The 20,104-nt window shown below is 39.1% G+C and overlaps 1 protein-coding gene across 4 annotated transcripts in view; it reads left to right on the forward strand.

Annotated features, from left to right (window-relative positions):
* The window catches only part of LOC145995342 (membralin), a 264,860-nt gene that overhangs the window by 155,087 nt on the left and 89,669 nt on the right, over positions 1-20,104 (forward strand). For all 4 annotated transcript variants that reach the window (XM_083131956.1, XM_083131967.1, XM_083131960.1 and 1 more), the window contains one exon: positions 16,127-16,259. In XM_083131956.1, coding sequence (XP_082988082.1) covers positions 16,127-16,259 — 133 coding nt within the window. The remainder of the gene's footprint in view (positions 1-16,126; positions 16,260-20,104) is intronic.

Here is a 20,104-nt window from a genome sequence, read left to right on the forward strand (position 1 = left end):
GGGAGAGGGAGCAAACTTTAGTATTCTTTTCAAAGAATGGACATTTATCAAGAGAATGTAACATGTTTCATGTTCTTGGGTGCCATACAAGTTGAATAATAAGCCAAAATGCGATATTTCTTTTACGAAAAATAGGTAATTTGCATTTTTGGAGGTAAATTGTTATAACTCTGGCACTGTTTGAGCAATCTACTTCGGATAAGTTTTGTTTTTCAGAGAGAACAACAGTGCATGCAACCGTGTACAATTGACAACGCCGGACCGAGGAAGGGGCTTGGGGGCGCGACCATCGAATTTTAATGAAAGAAAACCACAAAAATCTGTAGTTTGCCCCCCTCTTCTCCCTCTATTTTGGGGAGAAGGCGCAAACCTTAGTATTATCTTCAAAGAATGGACGTTTCCAAAGAGAATGAAACATGTTTCATGTTCCTGGGTGCCATACAAGTTGAATAATGAGCCAGAATGTGAAACTCCGTTCGGAAATGTGGCATGTATATGTTGCGGAGTGGGGGGGGGGGGGGGTGAGAGACGGAAGGTTGGTCATCGATGTGAATTTCCCAGCCTTGCTCCAGACCTGTGTCAGAGTTTCGACCCAAACATAAGAGTATGAAGGTCCAAAGCACATTCATTTCGTAATCAGCACCATGATACCATGGTATCATCGGGGGAGTAAAGGTTAAGCCTCTAAATATTACGTGGAAAATGCATTGAATTATAATTTTTTTCTTGTCCGTATGGGAGTAGTAAGGGGACTTGTGAACATATGGAGGGGATAAGAGCGGGTGGCGCCGTCCGATAGTTGTCGGACGTCGTAGTAAGGCATTTTGTTGGGCAAACTGAAGGAACATGGAAACAAATAGGTTCCATTGATACATACGATTTTTGTCGAATATCGCCACCCGACAAAGTAGCTCACTACAACATGCGACAGAAATTGCATGGACTGCAACATCCAACAAAAATCGCATGCATAAACAAGAAGAACTTTAGACTGCAAATATTCTGCTGGAATTTTATTACTCTTCTGGCTCACTTCACCTTATTTAATGTAGCAGTGCTTACGAAGGTCTTTTTTCATCATCCTGACGTATTACTGGTTTCGCACAAGTTAACATACGTTTACAATGACATTGCACTATTCTTAGATATCAAGAAGAATCCAACCAAACGGGATATATATTGAATACTATCACGAAAATGTGAAACATAAATCTGCATTGGTGAACGTTATAAAAATTGGCAAGTGCATGCTCCCAACCTCAACTTTACTGCAACACTAGTATTGCAATGAAATTAACGCCACTCTCTGTCCTGTCTGTTTAAATTCGTGAGAGATGGTCATTAATATCTCACTGAGTAAGGTTAATGTCCAATATTATTAAATAAAATACTAATAATAAATACGTAAATATTTTAATATCATATTTACTCGAATCATTCGATCATAAAAGCAAATCACTTTCACTTTCACTTTCAAGAATTGACTTTTCTCTGCCAGCCCTGCTAAATTTTCACTTTCCATCTACTGATTTATACGAGGGGTGGTCAGAATGTAATTTCCAATTAGTAGAGACATTGATTTTTCGCAAACATCAAAAAAGTGAAAAATGGTAATTGCTGCGAAGTTATGTTTAGGAATGTGCAGTGATATCTGGACACATATTTTACCCGTTCGAAATATCGAAATAATGCGAATTGTGGGCGTTTTTAGCGATTTTTTTAAAAAGAAATGTCCTAAAACAACGAAAAATTACATGAAATCCAACATTCTTGTCTTTTCTAGGCCATGTTTGTGTACATAGAACATACAAGTTTTCCAACATTTTACTCAAGAGTAAACTATAGAGTTATACGTACATGGAATAATTCCGACAGCCACATTAAATCATGTATTTCCAACGATTTTTTCAACTTCTATAAAAGCCATTTGCATCACAGAGCAAAGTGGCAGGGTTCTAACAGGAGATCGAGTGCGTATCTACCGTCACACGGGAGCCACATCTTCGTATTTGTCGCACGAGATATGTTTTGAATTACCAAGCTAAGTGTGCACCATCGGCATTTGTCGAGCGAGTAATAATGGAGCTCAGTTGTTAGGGCGTCTGACTACTATGCGAGAGACCCGGGGTCAATCCCTTGCGGGGTAGAACCGGGATGTTTTCCACCTATTCAAACTGCTCCGGCGCCCACCTAGCATCATATGAAGCTGGCACTTTGAGGAAACGTTGAGGGATAAAGGTAGCCAGGAGCGTGGAGCTGATCACATCACCCCCACCTTCAGCCGTGATCAAGAAAATGTGGGGCCCTAACTCCACACCCCTATACACCTTCATGTAAAAGTGCAGGGGAGCGAGCACCTTACTTTTACTTCCTCAAAAATCTGCTCCAACATATCAAACTGTCACGAAAATACGTAGACCATGTGACCTACAATTTAAAATAATAGTTTAAAAGCACAATGGAGTATTAAGTTTCGGTATATTTGGCAGATAAATGTTCTAAAACAGAAACGCGAATTTTGGGAAACGTAACACTAACAAGTCAAAAATGATAATGCCAATTTTTGGTGCCATAATATATCGGTATCTGTCACGTGAGATTGATTGATTTTATTTTTTTGGGTGCGTTGCCATTGATTTTAATTGTTTGGGTGCGTCACCACTTATGGTCATTATGCACCCTTCAGTATATACGGGGAAAATTACATTTTCTACAATCCTAACCTTAAAATTAGAAAAAGGGGTATGGAAAATAACTTTTCCAAAATAACTTTCAATATATCAAACTCTCACAAAGAGGCATAAGCCATGTGACTTACAATTTGAAACAGTAGTTTAAAAACACCATGAAGGTATAATTTGAGATATTTGCCAGAAAATGCGCTAAAATGAAAATGTGAATTTTGGGAAAAATAACTAAGTATAGTAAAAAATAAAAATAAGAAAATACACCAATTTGAAAAACAAATATCAAGGTCCCTACCGATTAGGCATAAATAAAACAAGAATATCAGTTGTAATTTATTGCATTAGTAACAGTGAGTCCTAACCTAATTTTCGGCATAATCACCACCGTTGTTCTGGCATTTGTCGTAGCATGGCACTAAATTTTGTATGCCCATGGCATATGTGTCTGACAGCAAAGACTTGAAATATCTCTACCACAGTGTAGCTGTCAAATCCTTGTCCTTCCAGAAACCTCTTCAGTTAAACAAAGAGATGAAAGTGGGTACATTCAAGGCGAGTGCTGTACGGGGAGTGGTCCAAGATCTCTCACCTGAAGTGGTGCAAAGGGCCCGTGTGTACTCAGCTGTATGGGGTTGTACACATTCGATTGGCCTTCCGTGAATTGTCTGCACCATCGTCTGACCACACTATCACTCACGACGTCCGGTCTGCACACCTCACACGATTGCAGGTGGCTCTGTGCCAAATTCTGAGCGTGCAATGTAGGCTACATCGCAGTCGGTGGGAGACTGTATGAGAGCTGCAATCTTTAACCTAGAACTGTCCTAAAACGGCTGCATTGCAACTGTACCAGATTACAGCTACATGCCACTTCTTCCTGCCTGCATGTGTGTGTGTCGCTCTCCGGCCACTAGTGCTGCGTATAGGCACCATTGGAGCTTTTTTCAGGATGCCCCTCGTATATGAACTTTCAAAAACTATTATTATTAGAGTGTTCCTGTTTTAATGTGTGGTTAGCTAAATCAGGTACCTATACAATGTAATTCTATAAATTCCTTGCGTTAAATTTCTAATACCTACATACCCTTTTCGTCAGCATTAATGGTATAACTGCATGTTGTCAGTTTCACAGTACTTCACTTGGATATACTGTACTGAAGCAGAAATCCCATTGATAATGCAAGGAAATATAACACTTCCTTTTGTACAATTCAATTGTTTCACTTCTATGCAAGAGTTAAGTTGTTTGCTTTACAGAGAAGAGAGAAGTAGCTTTATGCATCGAAAAATGAGTCTGCACTCATGGTTCTTGCAAGCAGAGGGTTCCAAACCTCAGTGGAAATATCAACATATAATACCGAGAATGTATAAGGAGACTGATAAATTACAAATTGTATTTCTTAATCAATCACTCTTCACTCTTATATCATTTAGTCCTAACTTTAAAAATAATCAAGTATTTTATTTTAAACTTACTGCGTATGACAAAATTCCGTAATCCTTCCCTAGCTTGTGAATTGTAATAATTTTCCAAATTCACTATTTTGCAGTTTGAATTCAAATGATAGAGAATAGAGAAATTAAGTCAATTTCATTGAAGATAATATTGGTACTTAACAAAACCATACGTAGAGCTGTATGAGTATATTATTTCCATTTGCAAAAACATCGATTTAGTTTAGTTTGTAATTGTCAGGGAAAAATGTAAATTTTGTCCTGGAAAACCTGGAAAAGTCAGGGAATTTAATTTCTGCTTGTTTGTAGCCACCCTGAAATTACAAGATTTTCGCCCTGTTTTCATGCAACTAGTCATCAGAATGTTCCTGACAGTAAACGTACAGCCATGAAATAAGGCGGGTGGCAGAAGTTCGCCCTGTTGCCACGTCGGAGAAAAACCCCGTGTGTTCGGAGAATGAAATATCTCGTTGTAGAGTTGGTCTTGTAATCCATGTGATACAAAGTGACAGTATTTACTCGAAGGGACAAGGATGATAACTGTTTGCCCCGGAGAGAGATCAGTCTGACTCTCGAACTAGGCAACGCAGCCCGGTTGACGTAGCCACACAGTGAGCGGGAACCAGTAACTTATTGTCTCACTCACGTTGGGCTTTTCGCATATGTGGCACCAGCGCAATTCTGCCCAGTCGCCTATTTAAATGACAAGTGCGTGTGTGTCTCTCTCTCCCTTTGTGTCGCCGGCCTCCGTGGCGGAGTGGTTAGCACATTACACTACCCGGGGTCCCGGGTTCGAATCCCGCCAGAGCATGGCTGTTCTTTGTGCTTGTCCTTTCATTACATTCATCATGTCATTACTCATTCCCCATCTTCGCGATTAGCCAAAAGTGGCAGAAGAGCGAAATAAAATAAACCCAATCCATCAATCTCTTTTTGACTTATGAGACACAACCAAGACATATCGATCACACTCTTGTATGGCAGAACCTAAGATACGGGCGCTATTTTTTTCAACCTCCGATGGTGCCGCCAGGTGGCTCGTGAAGCGCCAGGAAGCGGGGCGTCACGCAGCGTGATTGGGGCTCCCCTGCCACTACCACCACCACTGCCAAGGCCAACGCTACAATTGAAGCTGAGGGAGGGGCGCGTAGAGATGTCTGCTACAATCGACTCTTCCGCCAAGTGCGAGGTGCGTAGTGTGATACGATTTTTACAGGCAGAGGGGCACAAATTCACCGTCGAATGAGCTGCATGCCGGAGAGTCATGCTGTCTTCAGGCATTGCCTTGCTTCATGATAATGTCCCATGATAATGTCCGGCCACATGTGCTGCGTCAACCCAAGACCTTCTTCAACGATTCCACTGGGAAGTGTTTGATTACCCTCCCTACATCCCAGACCTGGTGCCGAGTGACTTCCACCTTTTCCCGGCAATGAAGAAGTGATTGGGAGGGCCGCGCTTCCACACCAATGCGGAGCCTCGGGACACCGTGCAGACCTGGCTCAACAGACAGGCGGCACCTTTTTTTGCAGAGGTTATTGGGAAACTGGTGCATCGGTACGATAAATGTCTGTATCTTCTTGGTGATTACGTTGAAAAGTAGATTATACGTGTACGTAACTTTTGTCAATAAACCCATTTTGCTATTCACTGTGGTTATTATTTCATGCCCTATCGGAGGTTGAAAAAAATAGCCATCGTAGATAGTCTCCTCGATTCTAACGCTATCGCCTTGCAACCAAGATGATCCTGGTTCGCTCCACGATGCAGCCACAGTTGCTCAGATTCCACTTTAAACTAAGCCCAACCACTATTAGCCTATCTGAGCATAAAGTGAATCTTAAGCAAACCTAAGGTAGATAATAGAACAAAATATACCCTATTTAGGTTATCTAGTGAATGGTGCTTGTACCTGGAAAGAGAACTAATGGAGTGTCGGAACCTCGTTGAACAGAAATTTCTACCGTTAAATTGTATTTCCTTTCAAAATGCTCACCGCTTTGTTCGAGCGGAGTCTTTTGTAAAGAAATTAAAGACATGGAATGTAGGGCGTTGTTTTTTATGTGCCAAGGACAGAAGAGTCGCACTTCTAAAGTTTCAGGTGGCGTGGAACTCCCCTCTGTTCGGTTATTAAATTCAACAGCTTCACTTAAGCTTTGTAAGGCATCACACCTAAATGTGTTCCTATAGAAATCTTTTCATTGATAACACACGACAGCCTGTGGAGGGACTTATCAAAGAAGGGTTTCCGAAACAGTCAATTCAAAATATGAAGTTTTCAAGCTGCTCTTACATTCCGCTCGAAAATTGAGCATTTTAAACAAATTACATTATCACACACATATATTCGTGACGCAACATCCTTTTGAGGGTCAAAGCTTCAAGACAGATTTCCAACTGGTAACACGTTGTCAGCACATCGTGGCCCATCGTTGCTGTTTTCTCGGTTTCCAGACCTGAGTCATCTGTTGCTTTCAAGTAGTTCCCTATTTGTTTTAACGATGCTGGGCCAACACCGAAATTTGGACCTGTCGGGATAGAACATGGGACCGTTCAACTGAAGGCGAGATAGCTAACCATTCTGTTATGCGGTAGCTCTTATAAGAGCTCCCGTATAATGGCACAGATCAGTACAGTATCTTTCCCCAGTATCCAAATTACACTAATAATTCCGTAGTGATTTTATTAAGATATCGAGGGTGTCCGCGCAAAAGTATCCAAAAATAACGAATTATAATGCGAGAACCACTCGCTATATACAGTATTAATCTTTGACCCAATAAGAGCTTCAAGAATTAAAATAAAACTCAAAACAAGCTGTTGACATCCTCTGCAGCCGCATACATAAAAATCCATCGCTTAAAAACACAAAGGATGTAAGAGACAAATTAATGAAAATAGTCATGGACAATTTGCACAGTAAAACTGATGGATCGCACTGTACTAGGTGGATACTACTCGGAATTATTCGGAGTATCGATCTTAGAATAAATACCGTAGGTCCACTTAAAGTAATGCTTGAAATGATTCAGCCTAAAATTCTGGCAACTTGTTCAACTGTACTGCGTATTGGGTTGCATAAGTATCAGGATAATGTATTCTTTAAGCTCTTGAACTTTAATTTCTCCCATCTTGAAATTGATTTGTATTTTTTTTTTTTTTTACTTATTTTACGTAACTTTTTCCACCATTTTTTATGGCGAATCGCGAAGATGATGCTGAGTGATGTTTAGATGAAACTGATGAAGGGACAGTTAAAAGAATCACCATACTCAGGCTGGTCGAATCCGGGAACTTAGTTTGAAAGTCGATTAGTGGTCGAGAACGTTCTCTTGTTTGAAAGTCGATTATTGGTCGAGAACGTTGTCTTAACAGCTTACAAAATACAAATATTTGAAGCACAAAATAAACACAATAATTTGAACTGATCTAGAATTTTAATTTTCCCTCCACACTCGTATATTATGCTTGATGCCGTGCAGTTATCCCATAAAATATTTACTTCATAACTCTCCTAGTCCGTAAAATCTATTTTTCTTATTGCCGGCCCCCGTGGCGGAGTGGTTATCACATCACCCTACGACGCCAGGGGTCTCGGGTTCGAATCCCGGCCTGGGAATGGATGTTTGTGAGTGTCCATTCATCAATTTCATCATATCACTCATCCTCAAATTAGCCAAAAGTGGCACGAAAAGCGAAGTTAGATAAATCAAAATCAATCCTCAATCAATCCTATTTATCTTATTTTGTATAGTTTTCTTTCTGATAATCGATCTCGTACCAGGCCACAGTCTTTGATTTTAATAAGCACAAGGTTTACTGTAGAATAACAAACATCCATGTTCAGCAAGATCGTGAGATGATCTCTGAACACACTCGACCACAGAAATGAGTCTCGAGATATTTCGGGACTTCGCATATTTCAGAAACACGCAATATTCGGTTGAAAAGGGTTAAAATACAGTTAATAAATTATTTTTGTGAAGTCAAACGTATGTAAAGTCAAAGGGATGTAAAATTACTAATAAGGAAATTTGAATGAAGATTACAGCTCTTAGTGAGCACCAAAAGAGCTGATTGGCCTGGTGGGTGTTAATTACGCGTAAGCTGCATTGAATGTGAATTTTTCAAGTCTTTCATTTTTTATGAATTTTTGATCCCTGCATCTGTCGTACGTACATATCAGCATTCTTTTGTTTACAAACTGGTAGGCATCTTGGATTTGTGTTTGTAAGTTACACATGGATCTTTTTCTAACGACTTTTTTCCTCTCTTGGACTTGCGTGAGTGCATGTGTCTTAATTCACGACTAGGGCGAGATTTTGTTCCTTCAATACAAAGTGCATTGGTTTAATCTATCAAGTAGAATCGCAGGGTTAAATAGAAATACAGACTTTGCACCATGGGCAAATTCCCGACAGTATCCTGTATACTTATACAAGCCCTTTAACTCTTAACCCGCCATACTTTCCCCATTCACTCTGCTTCTCTCCTTTTCATCACATGGGTTTCATTTTCCATCGCCGGCTCCCACACCGTGATTGATATCCGCCTGCTTGTCTGCATTCCGACACACTCAATGTGGAGCCAATCATCAATCAAACGTCCACCCTCCGTCCTATCCACCTCCGCTACAGTATCTGGTGGACGTCGAGGCGCCTGTGTTATTCGAAACACCCTCCGTCTCGCAGACTGAATTCTTCCGAGACTTGAGAACAAACCTTGGATTCCTAATTCTTTTGTTCCCCCGTACTACTATGCTACTACGCTCTGCGTTTTTGCGATCCTCGCCGTGACATCAAACGCGAGCGAATAATTGCAGTGAGGATGTGTGATGGAACAATAATGTGCCCTAGAGCAAGAAACATCACGCATGACATGATCTATCTGCCAGAAATTTCACACGGCAGGGTAACCGCTGTAGATATATTTTTTTCCTAACGGACACGGTTATCATAATAGCCCGGAGCTCATGCTGGTTGTTTTGGAGTTGTATTTGATGAACGCAAAAAAAAAAAGTTTGCATCCGGTGCAGTTGTGCCACCTGTGTGTCGGACAAAACCTTATCATGTTCTTTGGTGCTGTACACGCTAATGTGTGCAAATTAACTGGAAATTAACCAGCGCGCGCATGATCATTGACACCAGGTACGAGAGCCATGCACTCGTCTCGAAAGGGGTTCATAGTAATATAATTTCTGCGAGCTTAAAGTGCATATTTATTTCCTTCTTTCCATGGTGAATATTTTAACTAAAGATGGGAAGCCAGCCACATCTGATATACCAGAATCCAAAATATCCAAAATCAGAATGCAGTTTGATTTGAATACAGGATTCATTACCCTGTTCTCGATGCCTGTATTCGTTACTCGATCCTCGAATCAAGTGTTCGTTACTTGATCCTCAAAATTAAGTATTCGTTACTCGATCCTCGAATCAAGGATTCGTTACTCGATCCTCGAGTCAAGGATTTGTTACTCCATTCTCAAATCAAGGATTGTTCACCCGATTCGCGAACGCAGGATTCTATAACCAAAGTCTGAACGTAGAGTTTGTTGCCAAAATTCATAGAATTCGATATCGCATTTTTATCATGTTTGGATGTGCCCATCCCTAGTTCAAAACAGTCACGATTTAAGATTTTATGACTCTTCGTTTGCAAGGCAATTGTTTTGCCTTTCAACGCCTTTCAAGGAAAATAGTAGTAACTCAGAATAGATAATCGCAACGAAATAACTGTAGTTTTATATTTTTTTAAAGTACCACTTACATTTAAAATTTCCCTGAAATGACGCTACTAGCCTATAGTTGTGCTCATTGCGTGACAGTTGAGGATCCAGTACAGCACAGAAGTCACAGATACATCACAAGTACATATGTGTAATGTATCTAGAACATTGTACCATCCAAAAAATTTAACTAAGACGAATGCGATATTGAAATACCTATGATCGTCTGTGATCGTGGGTGAATGATTTTTGATACCGTATTTCATCGCGACGATCAACATTTCGCTTGTAAGCAGTCGACTGCCATTTCCATGGGCGCTTTTCTTTGCCTTTGACGGACTCTTCCTATTCGTTTGTGGAAACTGCTTCTGGTCAGATTCCTTCAGTGTTCAGATCGAGCATTGCGCCAGTGTTGACATACCAGGTCACTAGAAACTGATTTTCACTTTATTGTAGGCGCGATATACCTCTTTCCTAGCAACTGGTTTGTCAACACAGGCACAATGCTCATTATGGAAACTGAACCAAATGATTTGGGGATAATTAACATAATTCTACGCCGTTTACATCATATCCTTTCTCCGTGGTTACACCATGATACTTATCTCAACGTCAGACAGTGACGTTATAACTATTCTGTGCTCCAAAATTTTGCTTAGTGAAAACTTGCTCGTTGAGCAAAAGTTATTGGACCATCAAGTAGCTCAGCGCTTCCCAGGTTGATGCATATTTCCTTGAACGATTTAGTGTTGTGTTTTGTTCGAGTTTGTTAATGCAAATGACGTATCTTAGTGAATACATTTGGAGGATTCATCAAATCACGAGCAATAATTTGACAGTCTCTTGTTTATCTTCGCTCACTTTCATGCAAGCCTAACGTGGATCTACTAGCTTTTGATGTGACAAGTTACAACGTAACAGAAGCGACCGTAACTTTGCTAGAAAATCATGTTCTTGTTTTGCTCGTCTCTCTCTCTCGTCACGAGATCTTTAGAAGGTTGACCTAACTGTCTGGTGTGTATGTGTCTTAGTTTTGTTTGCCATTTTCACTGTACGCGGATCACTGTACAGAACTGTGCATAACTTGAGGTTGTAGTTCTGCGTCTGACATTTCCTTGCTTCGGTTTACATTCGGCGAAGTTCGGACGCTGTTCATAAGAACGTCTGCTTTGTAGTGCATGGTTGATGCTTCTCCAGCTCAAACTTGGAAGTTTTGTTAATTTCGATAGTGGTGTACCTAATTTACACATGAATTCATAGACGCTTTCGAATACTGAAAACTTTATGGACGCCAGAATTTTTATTTAATTTTTCTTTCCATCCACGAAGTTACTCAAATTTCAGGGAAGAGCACTAGCGATTGGCACATTCCGGAAATAGACGAGGGCTGTTTGAAATTTTTTGCACACTGTAGGTCTTCTTTTACATGTATGTAACTTATTTATTTTACAAGTCACATTTACAGGTCTTCAAAGTCATCTCGGATATCGAGGCCGGAAACCCCCCCCCCCCCCTCTCAGAATAGGCTATTCAGTTTTATTCTTTTTACCACAGCGGCCCAACGTTTTCATAAGCCTTTCGTTCCTGTCAAGGCACCTTCACTGTTCATGATTCTGATTATTCGGGTCTAATTCTGATGGGCTCAAGACTGTATGGCGGATAGTTTTACCGTACCCGCAGCATGCAAAATGAGAACTTCCTAATCTGACTCATTTTGTTATTGCATTCCAAAATAGATTTTCTCGCGACAGGAACAAATTAGCGACGAAACGTACGCACAACGTACTAGACTGATATCTGACCTTTAAACTTCTTGTAAATAAACAACAGAAACCAAAGATAATGCGTAACGAATTGAATACGGAATAATAATACACTCGAGCGCAAAAATACAGAGTAACAACTTGAAGCCATAGTTAAAGTAAACTATAAGAAGAAATAGTTTCACGAAGACCCCTCCCCCCCCAACACACACACAACACAACACAACTTTTACAAACAAATCCTACTGTATATGCGCTGCTATCAGCAAACCGTCATAAATCCCTTAATTTACGACAAATTCACTACAGTTGGCAACACTAAAAAATCCCAATCCTTCAGCGATTCAACGTAGTATATACAATTGCGGTATGACCTTCTTTACAGACGACAGTGACAATAGGAACGATTGCACCCACCATCCTACGAAATGCGAATTGTTCGAAACAACCTTGGTATATTAAATGTCAAGCGAGGTGAAATCGCACACCTTTTTTTGGCAGGTATAGGGTTTTCCAATAAGAACGATATGATTTTACATTGAAATAAAATAAAAACTATTTCAGATACAAAAAACTTTTTATATTATTTTGAAGCATAGTTTTTTACATTATGTTTTGAATAACACGTCATTTAAGTGTCCACCTCAACTTATGGACACGAGTGAATTCGATGAACCCAATTTTCGATGATTTTGTGCAATAAGTTGGGCTTAATGTCACGAATGCTGCGTTCGATGTTCAATCTTAATGCATCAAAGGTTCGTGGTCTGTTTGCATAGACTATAGATTTCAAATAACCCCACAAAAAGCAATCTAAAGGAGTTAAATCCCAACTTCTTGGAGGGCAACTAACAGTTGTATTTCTTGAAATTATCCTTTCACCAAACTGTTCTTGCAATACGTCGATAGTGGCATTACCAGTGTGACATGTGGCACCGTTTGTTGGAACCACATGTCCTTCAAATCAATTTCATCTAAATTTGGCCACAAGACATCTGTTAACATCAATCGGTACCGCTCACCAGTCACTGTAACTAAATCTCCTACCTCGTTTTGGAAAAAAAAAATGGCCCGATGATGTCACCATGCCATAAACCACACCATACAGTAGCCTTTTGCGGATGAATTGTTTTCACACCAAAAACGACAATTTGTTTGTTAAACAGAAATGAGCTTCATCTGAGAAGATAATTTTTTCCCCAAAATTATGATCAGTTTCAAGTTTCAAAAGAACGTCTATTTTCATATTTTTTTTGGATAATAACCAAACGTTCTTGAAGCGTGTATTTAGCCATGATGAATTGTCACAGTATACTTAGCACAAATGAGAACTAGTGACAGTTATAACATACTTGCCAGTTTGTTTCAAAATCATACCATTCTTATTGGAAAACCCTTTACATTATTAGAAGTTTCAAATATCAACGCGTGGCAACTTTAATTTTGAACCGCTATCACTATAATTTTGATACCAACGACAGACATCTGATTCTGCCAGTGATGAAAATTGTGCCATATGTGATGTACTTTCGACGGCGAGGTACCCAAAATCTTATTACATTTACCAATTACAATACAAGAATTATGATATTGGTAACAATCATCTGACGTATTCAAGAAGGAAGGCGAGTGGAAATATGCATGCAATTTTAAAGGCGATGATCCTATTATATCCAAGAAGCAATAACAGAGAAAGAAATTAAATCTCTTTTCAACCCTTTTACACATTTAGGTTGCAAAATTGTGAATGGCAGAATTCTGTGGAATTTTAATCTCTCTGTCGTAATCTATCCTAGAAATTAAAAGCAACGTATCCCACCGATCTCGCGATGCGAATCGATATCTGCAGAGGGGGAGGAGGAATCGGGGGAGGGGGAGACCAAAATCTCGGAGTTAATGGTTCAGAGACGTAGTTTCATGTTCTGTCGCCGCGGCAGTCTTCGAACACATAAAACCCAAAGTGCAAGTTTTATGCTGACATAAATACAATGGCGAAAATGGAAAGAAGGTGTTAATGGAGAGACGGGCGTTTTAATTGTTAACATAATCGTACAAGATCCTAACAGTCTCCCAAAGACCCCCCTCAAGACATTTCAATTCTGCTTTTTATTCCTTGTACCTCCACTCCCGTGTGCACGGTAATGCACTTGCAAAAGGAAGAAAAAAGCGCCTAAAGATTGCAACAAGTATATGGTCTGCTCAGGATTCAAGCGTCCGGAAGATTTCAAGCGGAAGATTCCGTTTGTGACCTTCGCCTTCATCATTTCATTTTAAACCATGCAGCGGCGTTGCGAAAGATGAATCCCGAGTCGTAATTTTCGCGTCATATACCCGTTACGGCCCTTTTCCCCCCGCTCCACCGATGGAACATCTCTGTTTTGATGTTAATCACATCAAGCTGTGTTTGTTTCTCGTGCCCTTAATTTTCTTCCCTTCCGACGCTCGCAGTAACCATCATTTTCCTGCTAGTCCCCGGTAATCGACCGAACGCATATTTAATCATACGGGATTTGCCGAAAACGCATTAGCATACCAAGTAATGAGCCTTTTTCGCTTCGTTTCTCCCGCGTTTCGGAGATCCATGACGTCGTCTGCGCACCGTTTGAACTTGACAAGTTATTGCGTGGAGAGAAAACCATGAAAAGTGTGTTGATGACGGGTTTATTCTGTGTAAAACGGAAACAAGCATTTAACGGCGTCTGTCTGTTTCCTATGTTTCAAGTGCACAGATGTGGATCATTTTACTGTTGAATTGTCTGTATTTTTTTTCACCCGGATCTCGTCCGTTTATTGTCTCCAGCTTTAAAAAAAAGAGCAATTAATTTAGCAGAAACATATAAATTTTCGAGCTGCTAGATGCTTGGGCAAAAGCATCGAATTTCCTTTAGTACCAGTGTATGCCAAAGTGTGTTCAAAATTGAAATTTTGGAATGCTGCCATTAGCTGTGCAGATTAATTTTCAGCCTTTTTTAAAGATAGAAAATGCGTATTCATGAAAAATAATTTTACATTTTAATTAGCGATGTCCTTGGAATTATAAACTTTGCCATCTTTCTGGTAGCTGACGAATTCCCTGGCAAGAGAACGATGGCGTTTTAGCGTCTGTAAACTCAACACTACTATTTTCCATGTCTTGAAGGTTTATGAAGTGGGAATACACTAGATGCTGCTGCAGGGACCGGAATAGGTGGTAGTATGAAGGGGCTAGGTCAGGATAATAAGCCGCATGAGGCAGAACTTCCCAGTCCAATGTATAGAGCGTCTCCTTTGTTACATCTGGCGTGTGCGGCCTGGCTATATCATGCAGCAATATCACCTTGCCTAGTCCCACTGCCGGTAAATGATCTTTTCATCTCAATTTCGTTACTCAAACGAATCAGTTGACGTTGATTTTTGGATTTTCGTTCAACAGTTGCTCCAAGTCTTCACCCTTCAGTGTCTTTGGCTCTACTGGACGCTGTTCATCTTCGAGATTGAAATTCCCCACTCGGAATCTTTGAAGCAAATTCCTGCAGCTGCCGTATGATGATGTTCACCCAAGGCCAAACAAATAATTTCCCTCGCCTCAGCGGCATTTTTATTCAGTTAATATGCAAGAAGCATGCAGTGTCTGACGTACTGCTTCTCGAACAACATCGTGCCTCACTACTACTTCTTTATGTTACGTCGTCTGCTAGTCGGGTATTTTACCTAGGGTCTCACTTATAACAAAAGCAACAACCAACATAATGTTCTGACGTGAGTGCAGAATGCCTTCGTTGTTAGATTAGGCTTGTTAGGTTCAGTTCTTTTAGCATAAATAATATTTTTTTTATCAAGCCCAGATTAAATGCAGCGTATTTATTCAAAGAGAAATAAACCTAACAATCCTAGCCTAACAACAAAGGCCTTCCTCGGTTACGTCAGAACACGATGTTGTTGCTTTATTGTGAGTGAAACCCTTTTTACCTTTTTAGGTTGGTATTTGAGTGCCGGGGAAAGTTCGAATTTGAGTAATCGCAACAGTAATAAGAGGTGAATTAATTTAAGCACCGAGAATTAAAGTGTACACCTAATAAATTTGTGGGTACAGACAAAGAAAGCTATTTATAACAAGCAGTCGGAACAAGAAACTAGATAGTTATTTGAGTTGTGTATTTCCAGAAGTATAAAAATGTATTGCTCTGCTAGAAGCTGAAGATGTTTGCATGTAGTAGGTTACAAATATCCTCTTGTAAGAAATCATTACTATCAAGTTGTAGAAATTATTCTATAATACAATAATGAATTGCACAGTTAAAGTCGTTTGAATAACAAATGGTTAATTAGGTTTCTTTATAAACTAGCATCTCCATGCTACCGGTTTAGCTTAATCTCCACAATGAGGATCAGTTTTTTTAAGCGTGAGGGCGTCTAGAAATGTATAACATTGGGAATTCAACGATAACAGATGTCTTTCAATTGAAATTTGTGTTAGATTATGTAACATTTCATTACGTTCATTTCTGTTACAGGTATGGAAGCCATAATGTCTGAATTTTTTAACGACACTTCAACGGCATTCTACATAATCCTCATAGTCTGGATTGCCGACCAGTATGATGCGATTTGTTGCCATACACCTATAACGAAGAGGCATTGGCTAAGGTAAGTAAATGTATATAATAAGTAGATCTCGGATTTTTAGGTTCTAAAAAGTGTGCTTTTAGGTTCCTAAAATAGGCTCTAAAAATCCTAGAATAGGTTCGAAAAACCCTAAAATAGGTTCTGAAAATCCAAAAAAGGTCCTAAAAATCCTAAGTTAGGCTCGAAAAATCCTGAAGTATGTTCAAAAAACTTAAAATAATTAGTTCAAAATTCCTGAAAAATACTGATTATGTATAGTCACCGGCAATGAAAATGCGACACCTATATCCTGAAATACGCACTATCTTGGATAACGTTATGTGTATTGCCTAACCCTACGGCGATGGCAGAACTTACCATTGGAAATTTGCCATTAAAATCCACTCTTCGCCGTATAGTTAGGCAACAATAGTTTTACATGTTATCCCCAGTCAAACTCCGCAATTTTGTCTGTGAGGACCATCTTACTTACAGTATAGGTATGCTGAAAATAATATTTTCAACAAAAACATAGTCAGTGGTGCAAACTTCAATGCTGAAATGTTAGTTTGCAAGGCGTGAATGCCACAAAGTACCTCAGTGACGTGAAAGTGGCAAGACCACACATATCAGAAGTTTGCACTTTGGACTGTACAGGTAAACAGTGACGCCAGACATTTTGCTTTGTTAGAGCTTTGAAAAATCACCGTGGACTAGGAGAAAGGGATATCGACAGAGAGTACGTTTCAAACACGTTCGTCATTAAATTTTATCGTGACCAAAAAAAAAGCAAATGCCTCTGTGTAATATATAAATCCTGTAAAACCTTTAAAAATATATAAAAACCTAAAAAAAAGGCTTGATTTAGGCGCATAAACCTAAAATAGGTTCTAACAAGCAAAATAGTTTGTTTTAGGCACTATAAACTTCATCAGGTTGTTACGTTTTTTAACGAAACGTTGACATAATTTATTATTTCTTACATACCTGTAAAGGAGAAAATAGGTTAAAAACCTAAAATCCGAGGTCTAATAAGCTTGGGTTTTCTTATGTCCTTGGAGCAGGATTTTTTCTCCCTCCATAACACATGCAGCTTATAATATACATATATTTTATCATTGTGGTAATAGCACTGAATATTCGTCCAGGGTGCCAAATCAGTACTCACGAAAATGAGAGTGCATCGTTAGGTACGCAATCAGCGAAACAATGCATATGTTCATCTTTTCTAAAGGTGATATTCACGTGAACGATAGGAACAGATTAAATTGTACAAACGGTCAAGCTTATTTGATGTCTTCATGTCTAATGAATTATACCGTGCGTCCATTTCGATCTGCAGCCGAAAGATCGGGAGAAGCGTGGCGGGCGGCGCTGACGGAGAAGCCGACATTTGCGGCCTGTAATGCCCGCTTATTTTTATAGACATATGCAGACATTTATATAAATATTGCAAAACGATCACTAACCTGTGTTATAACACGCAAAAGTTCTTCTGTAATTCATCCAAGTTCTGCTCTTATATACACAAATAAATACGCTATAGAAACGATGTTAAGAGCCACAGATAAAAAAGCATTTTAATCATGGTTTTGATCAGTAACGTCCTGCTTAAGTTTATATCCTTGAAAGAGTTTTGTGGCGATGGGAATCGTTTGGAGGTTTCGAATGTGCAACACTGTATCAGGATTACACTGCAGACGAAACCGATAAAAGTGAATGGTTTTCGTGAGCTTCCTCGCAATCCGAAATATCTGATCTCGAGTTTTTTGTTCCTTCGCGACTAGATGAAGACAGAGTTGTAAATATAGTGGCGAGCAATGTAAACCAAGAGCGTGTTAATTTCGTACTGTGCGCAAGAGTGTTATTCTTGGTTACTTGCAGTTACTTGTTTGTGTTATTGTAGTGTGTATGTGTGACGTGTCAGTGAGACGATTGGAATGCCAGCCGCAAGATTCACGTTAGAACAAAGATTTTTTATGTATGACACGTACCTACGTGAAAACAAACTCGTTTAGAGACGTGTGTAGGTAATTTGTACAGAAATTCCCATGCGTTTCAACTCCACACAGAGATACGGTTAGATATCTTGTCCTTAAATTACGAGAAACTGTATCGTTAAATTTAAAAACACCTAAGCAAAAACGACGGATTCTAACCGAAGCAAAACTCGATGATATTGGTGCAGCGTTAGAACGTTCTCCAAACACACCTCTACGCCGTGTTTCACAAGAGGTGGGCGTGTCAAAATCATCGGCACATACAGCCACTAAGCTACTAAAATTAAAACCGTACTCTTATAACACAGGTTAGTGCTCGTTTTGCAATATTTATATAAATGTCTGCATATGTCCATAAAAATAAGCGGGCATTTCAGGCCGCAAATGTCGGCATCTCCGTCAGTGCCGCCCGCCACGCTTCTCCCGATCTCTCGGCTGCAGATCGAAATGGACGCACGGTACTATCCCAAGTTTTGAAAACAGTGCTTTCTCTCCAACATGAAGATATTTATGATGGACAAAGAACGTAACACCAACCACGACAAATGAAATATCGAAGGAGATATGTAATTTAATAGACTCAAAGGCTGTAGGAGACGAATTTCCAATCAGAGTAATAAAATAAATCAAGGAGTTGTTAGCACCCATTTTAGAATATCTCTTTAATTAATGTATCGCGAATGGTATCTTTCCCACTAAGCTAAAAATAGCAAAAGTCAACCCAGTATTTAAAAATGGAAGTAAAAACCTGGTTCAAAATTACAGACCAATTTCATTACTACCTGTGCTAAGCAAAATTCTAGAAAAGTTACTAAAACGTCGCCTTCTACAGTTCCTTAATAAACACAACATACTATCAAAAGAACAACATAGATTTATTGAAAATAAAAGCACAGCAAGTGCAACACATACATTAATCGAAAATATCTTGCAAGGTATAAACGATAAAAAATTAGTTCTCGGAATTTTTACGACTTGACAAAAGCCTTTGATTTAGTAAACCACAAAATATTAATTTCTAAAATGGAACACTATGGGATAATGGGTAACGCACTTGAAATTATGAAATCATACTTATCAAACAGAATGCAATGTGTTGAAATTAGCCACGAAAAAGAAGGAAACGTAAGGAAATACAAATCCACTCTAAAGACATTAAAATATGGAGTTCCCCAAGGATCAATATTAGGCCCACTACTTTTTCTTTTGTATATAAATGATTTACCATTTAATATACAGAATACAAAGATTTTGTTGTACGCAGACGATACTAGCGCAATAATAAAGGGAAATTATGTGAACGAGTTAGAAGCCAACATTGAAAAAGCAATGGAAGAAATGAAATCTTGGTTTGACAGTAATAAATTACTATTGAATGAACAGAAAACAAATTACGTGCTATTTCATACTAAACAAAACAATAAAATTAAAGATGTACTAAAGAATAGCCATCTTCCAGTAATATTAGTTAGAGAAACAACATTTTTAGGAGTTACTATAAATGAAAATCTAAATTAGTCAAACAGCGTAAAAATACTTGTTAAAAAACTGAATTCCAAAATATTTGCACTGAGGTTATTAAAACAAACACTTCAAACAAATTCACTAATTCAGGTATATTATACATTGTTTCATTCACTAATAAATTATGCAATAGAATTTTGGGGGAACTCACCGGCAAGTTTAGAAGCATTTAGAAAACAAAAGCAAGCCATTAGGATTATAGCAGGTATAAAGCCTAGGGAATCGTGCAAAACGTTGTTTAAGAAATTTAAAATATTAACCCTCCCTTCTCTGTACATATATGAAATGTCATTATATGCGAGAAAAAATATTGCGCAGCGAAGTTCAATGGAACACACATATAACACCCGAAATAGACAGCTC

Source organism: Lepisma saccharinum, chromosome 1, assembly GCF_977018435.1.
Source record: "Lepisma saccharinum chromosome 1, izLepSacc3.1, whole genome shotgun sequence".
Classification (NCBI taxonomy): Eukaryota; Metazoa; Arthropoda; class Insecta; order Zygentoma; family Lepismatidae; genus Lepisma; species Lepisma saccharinum.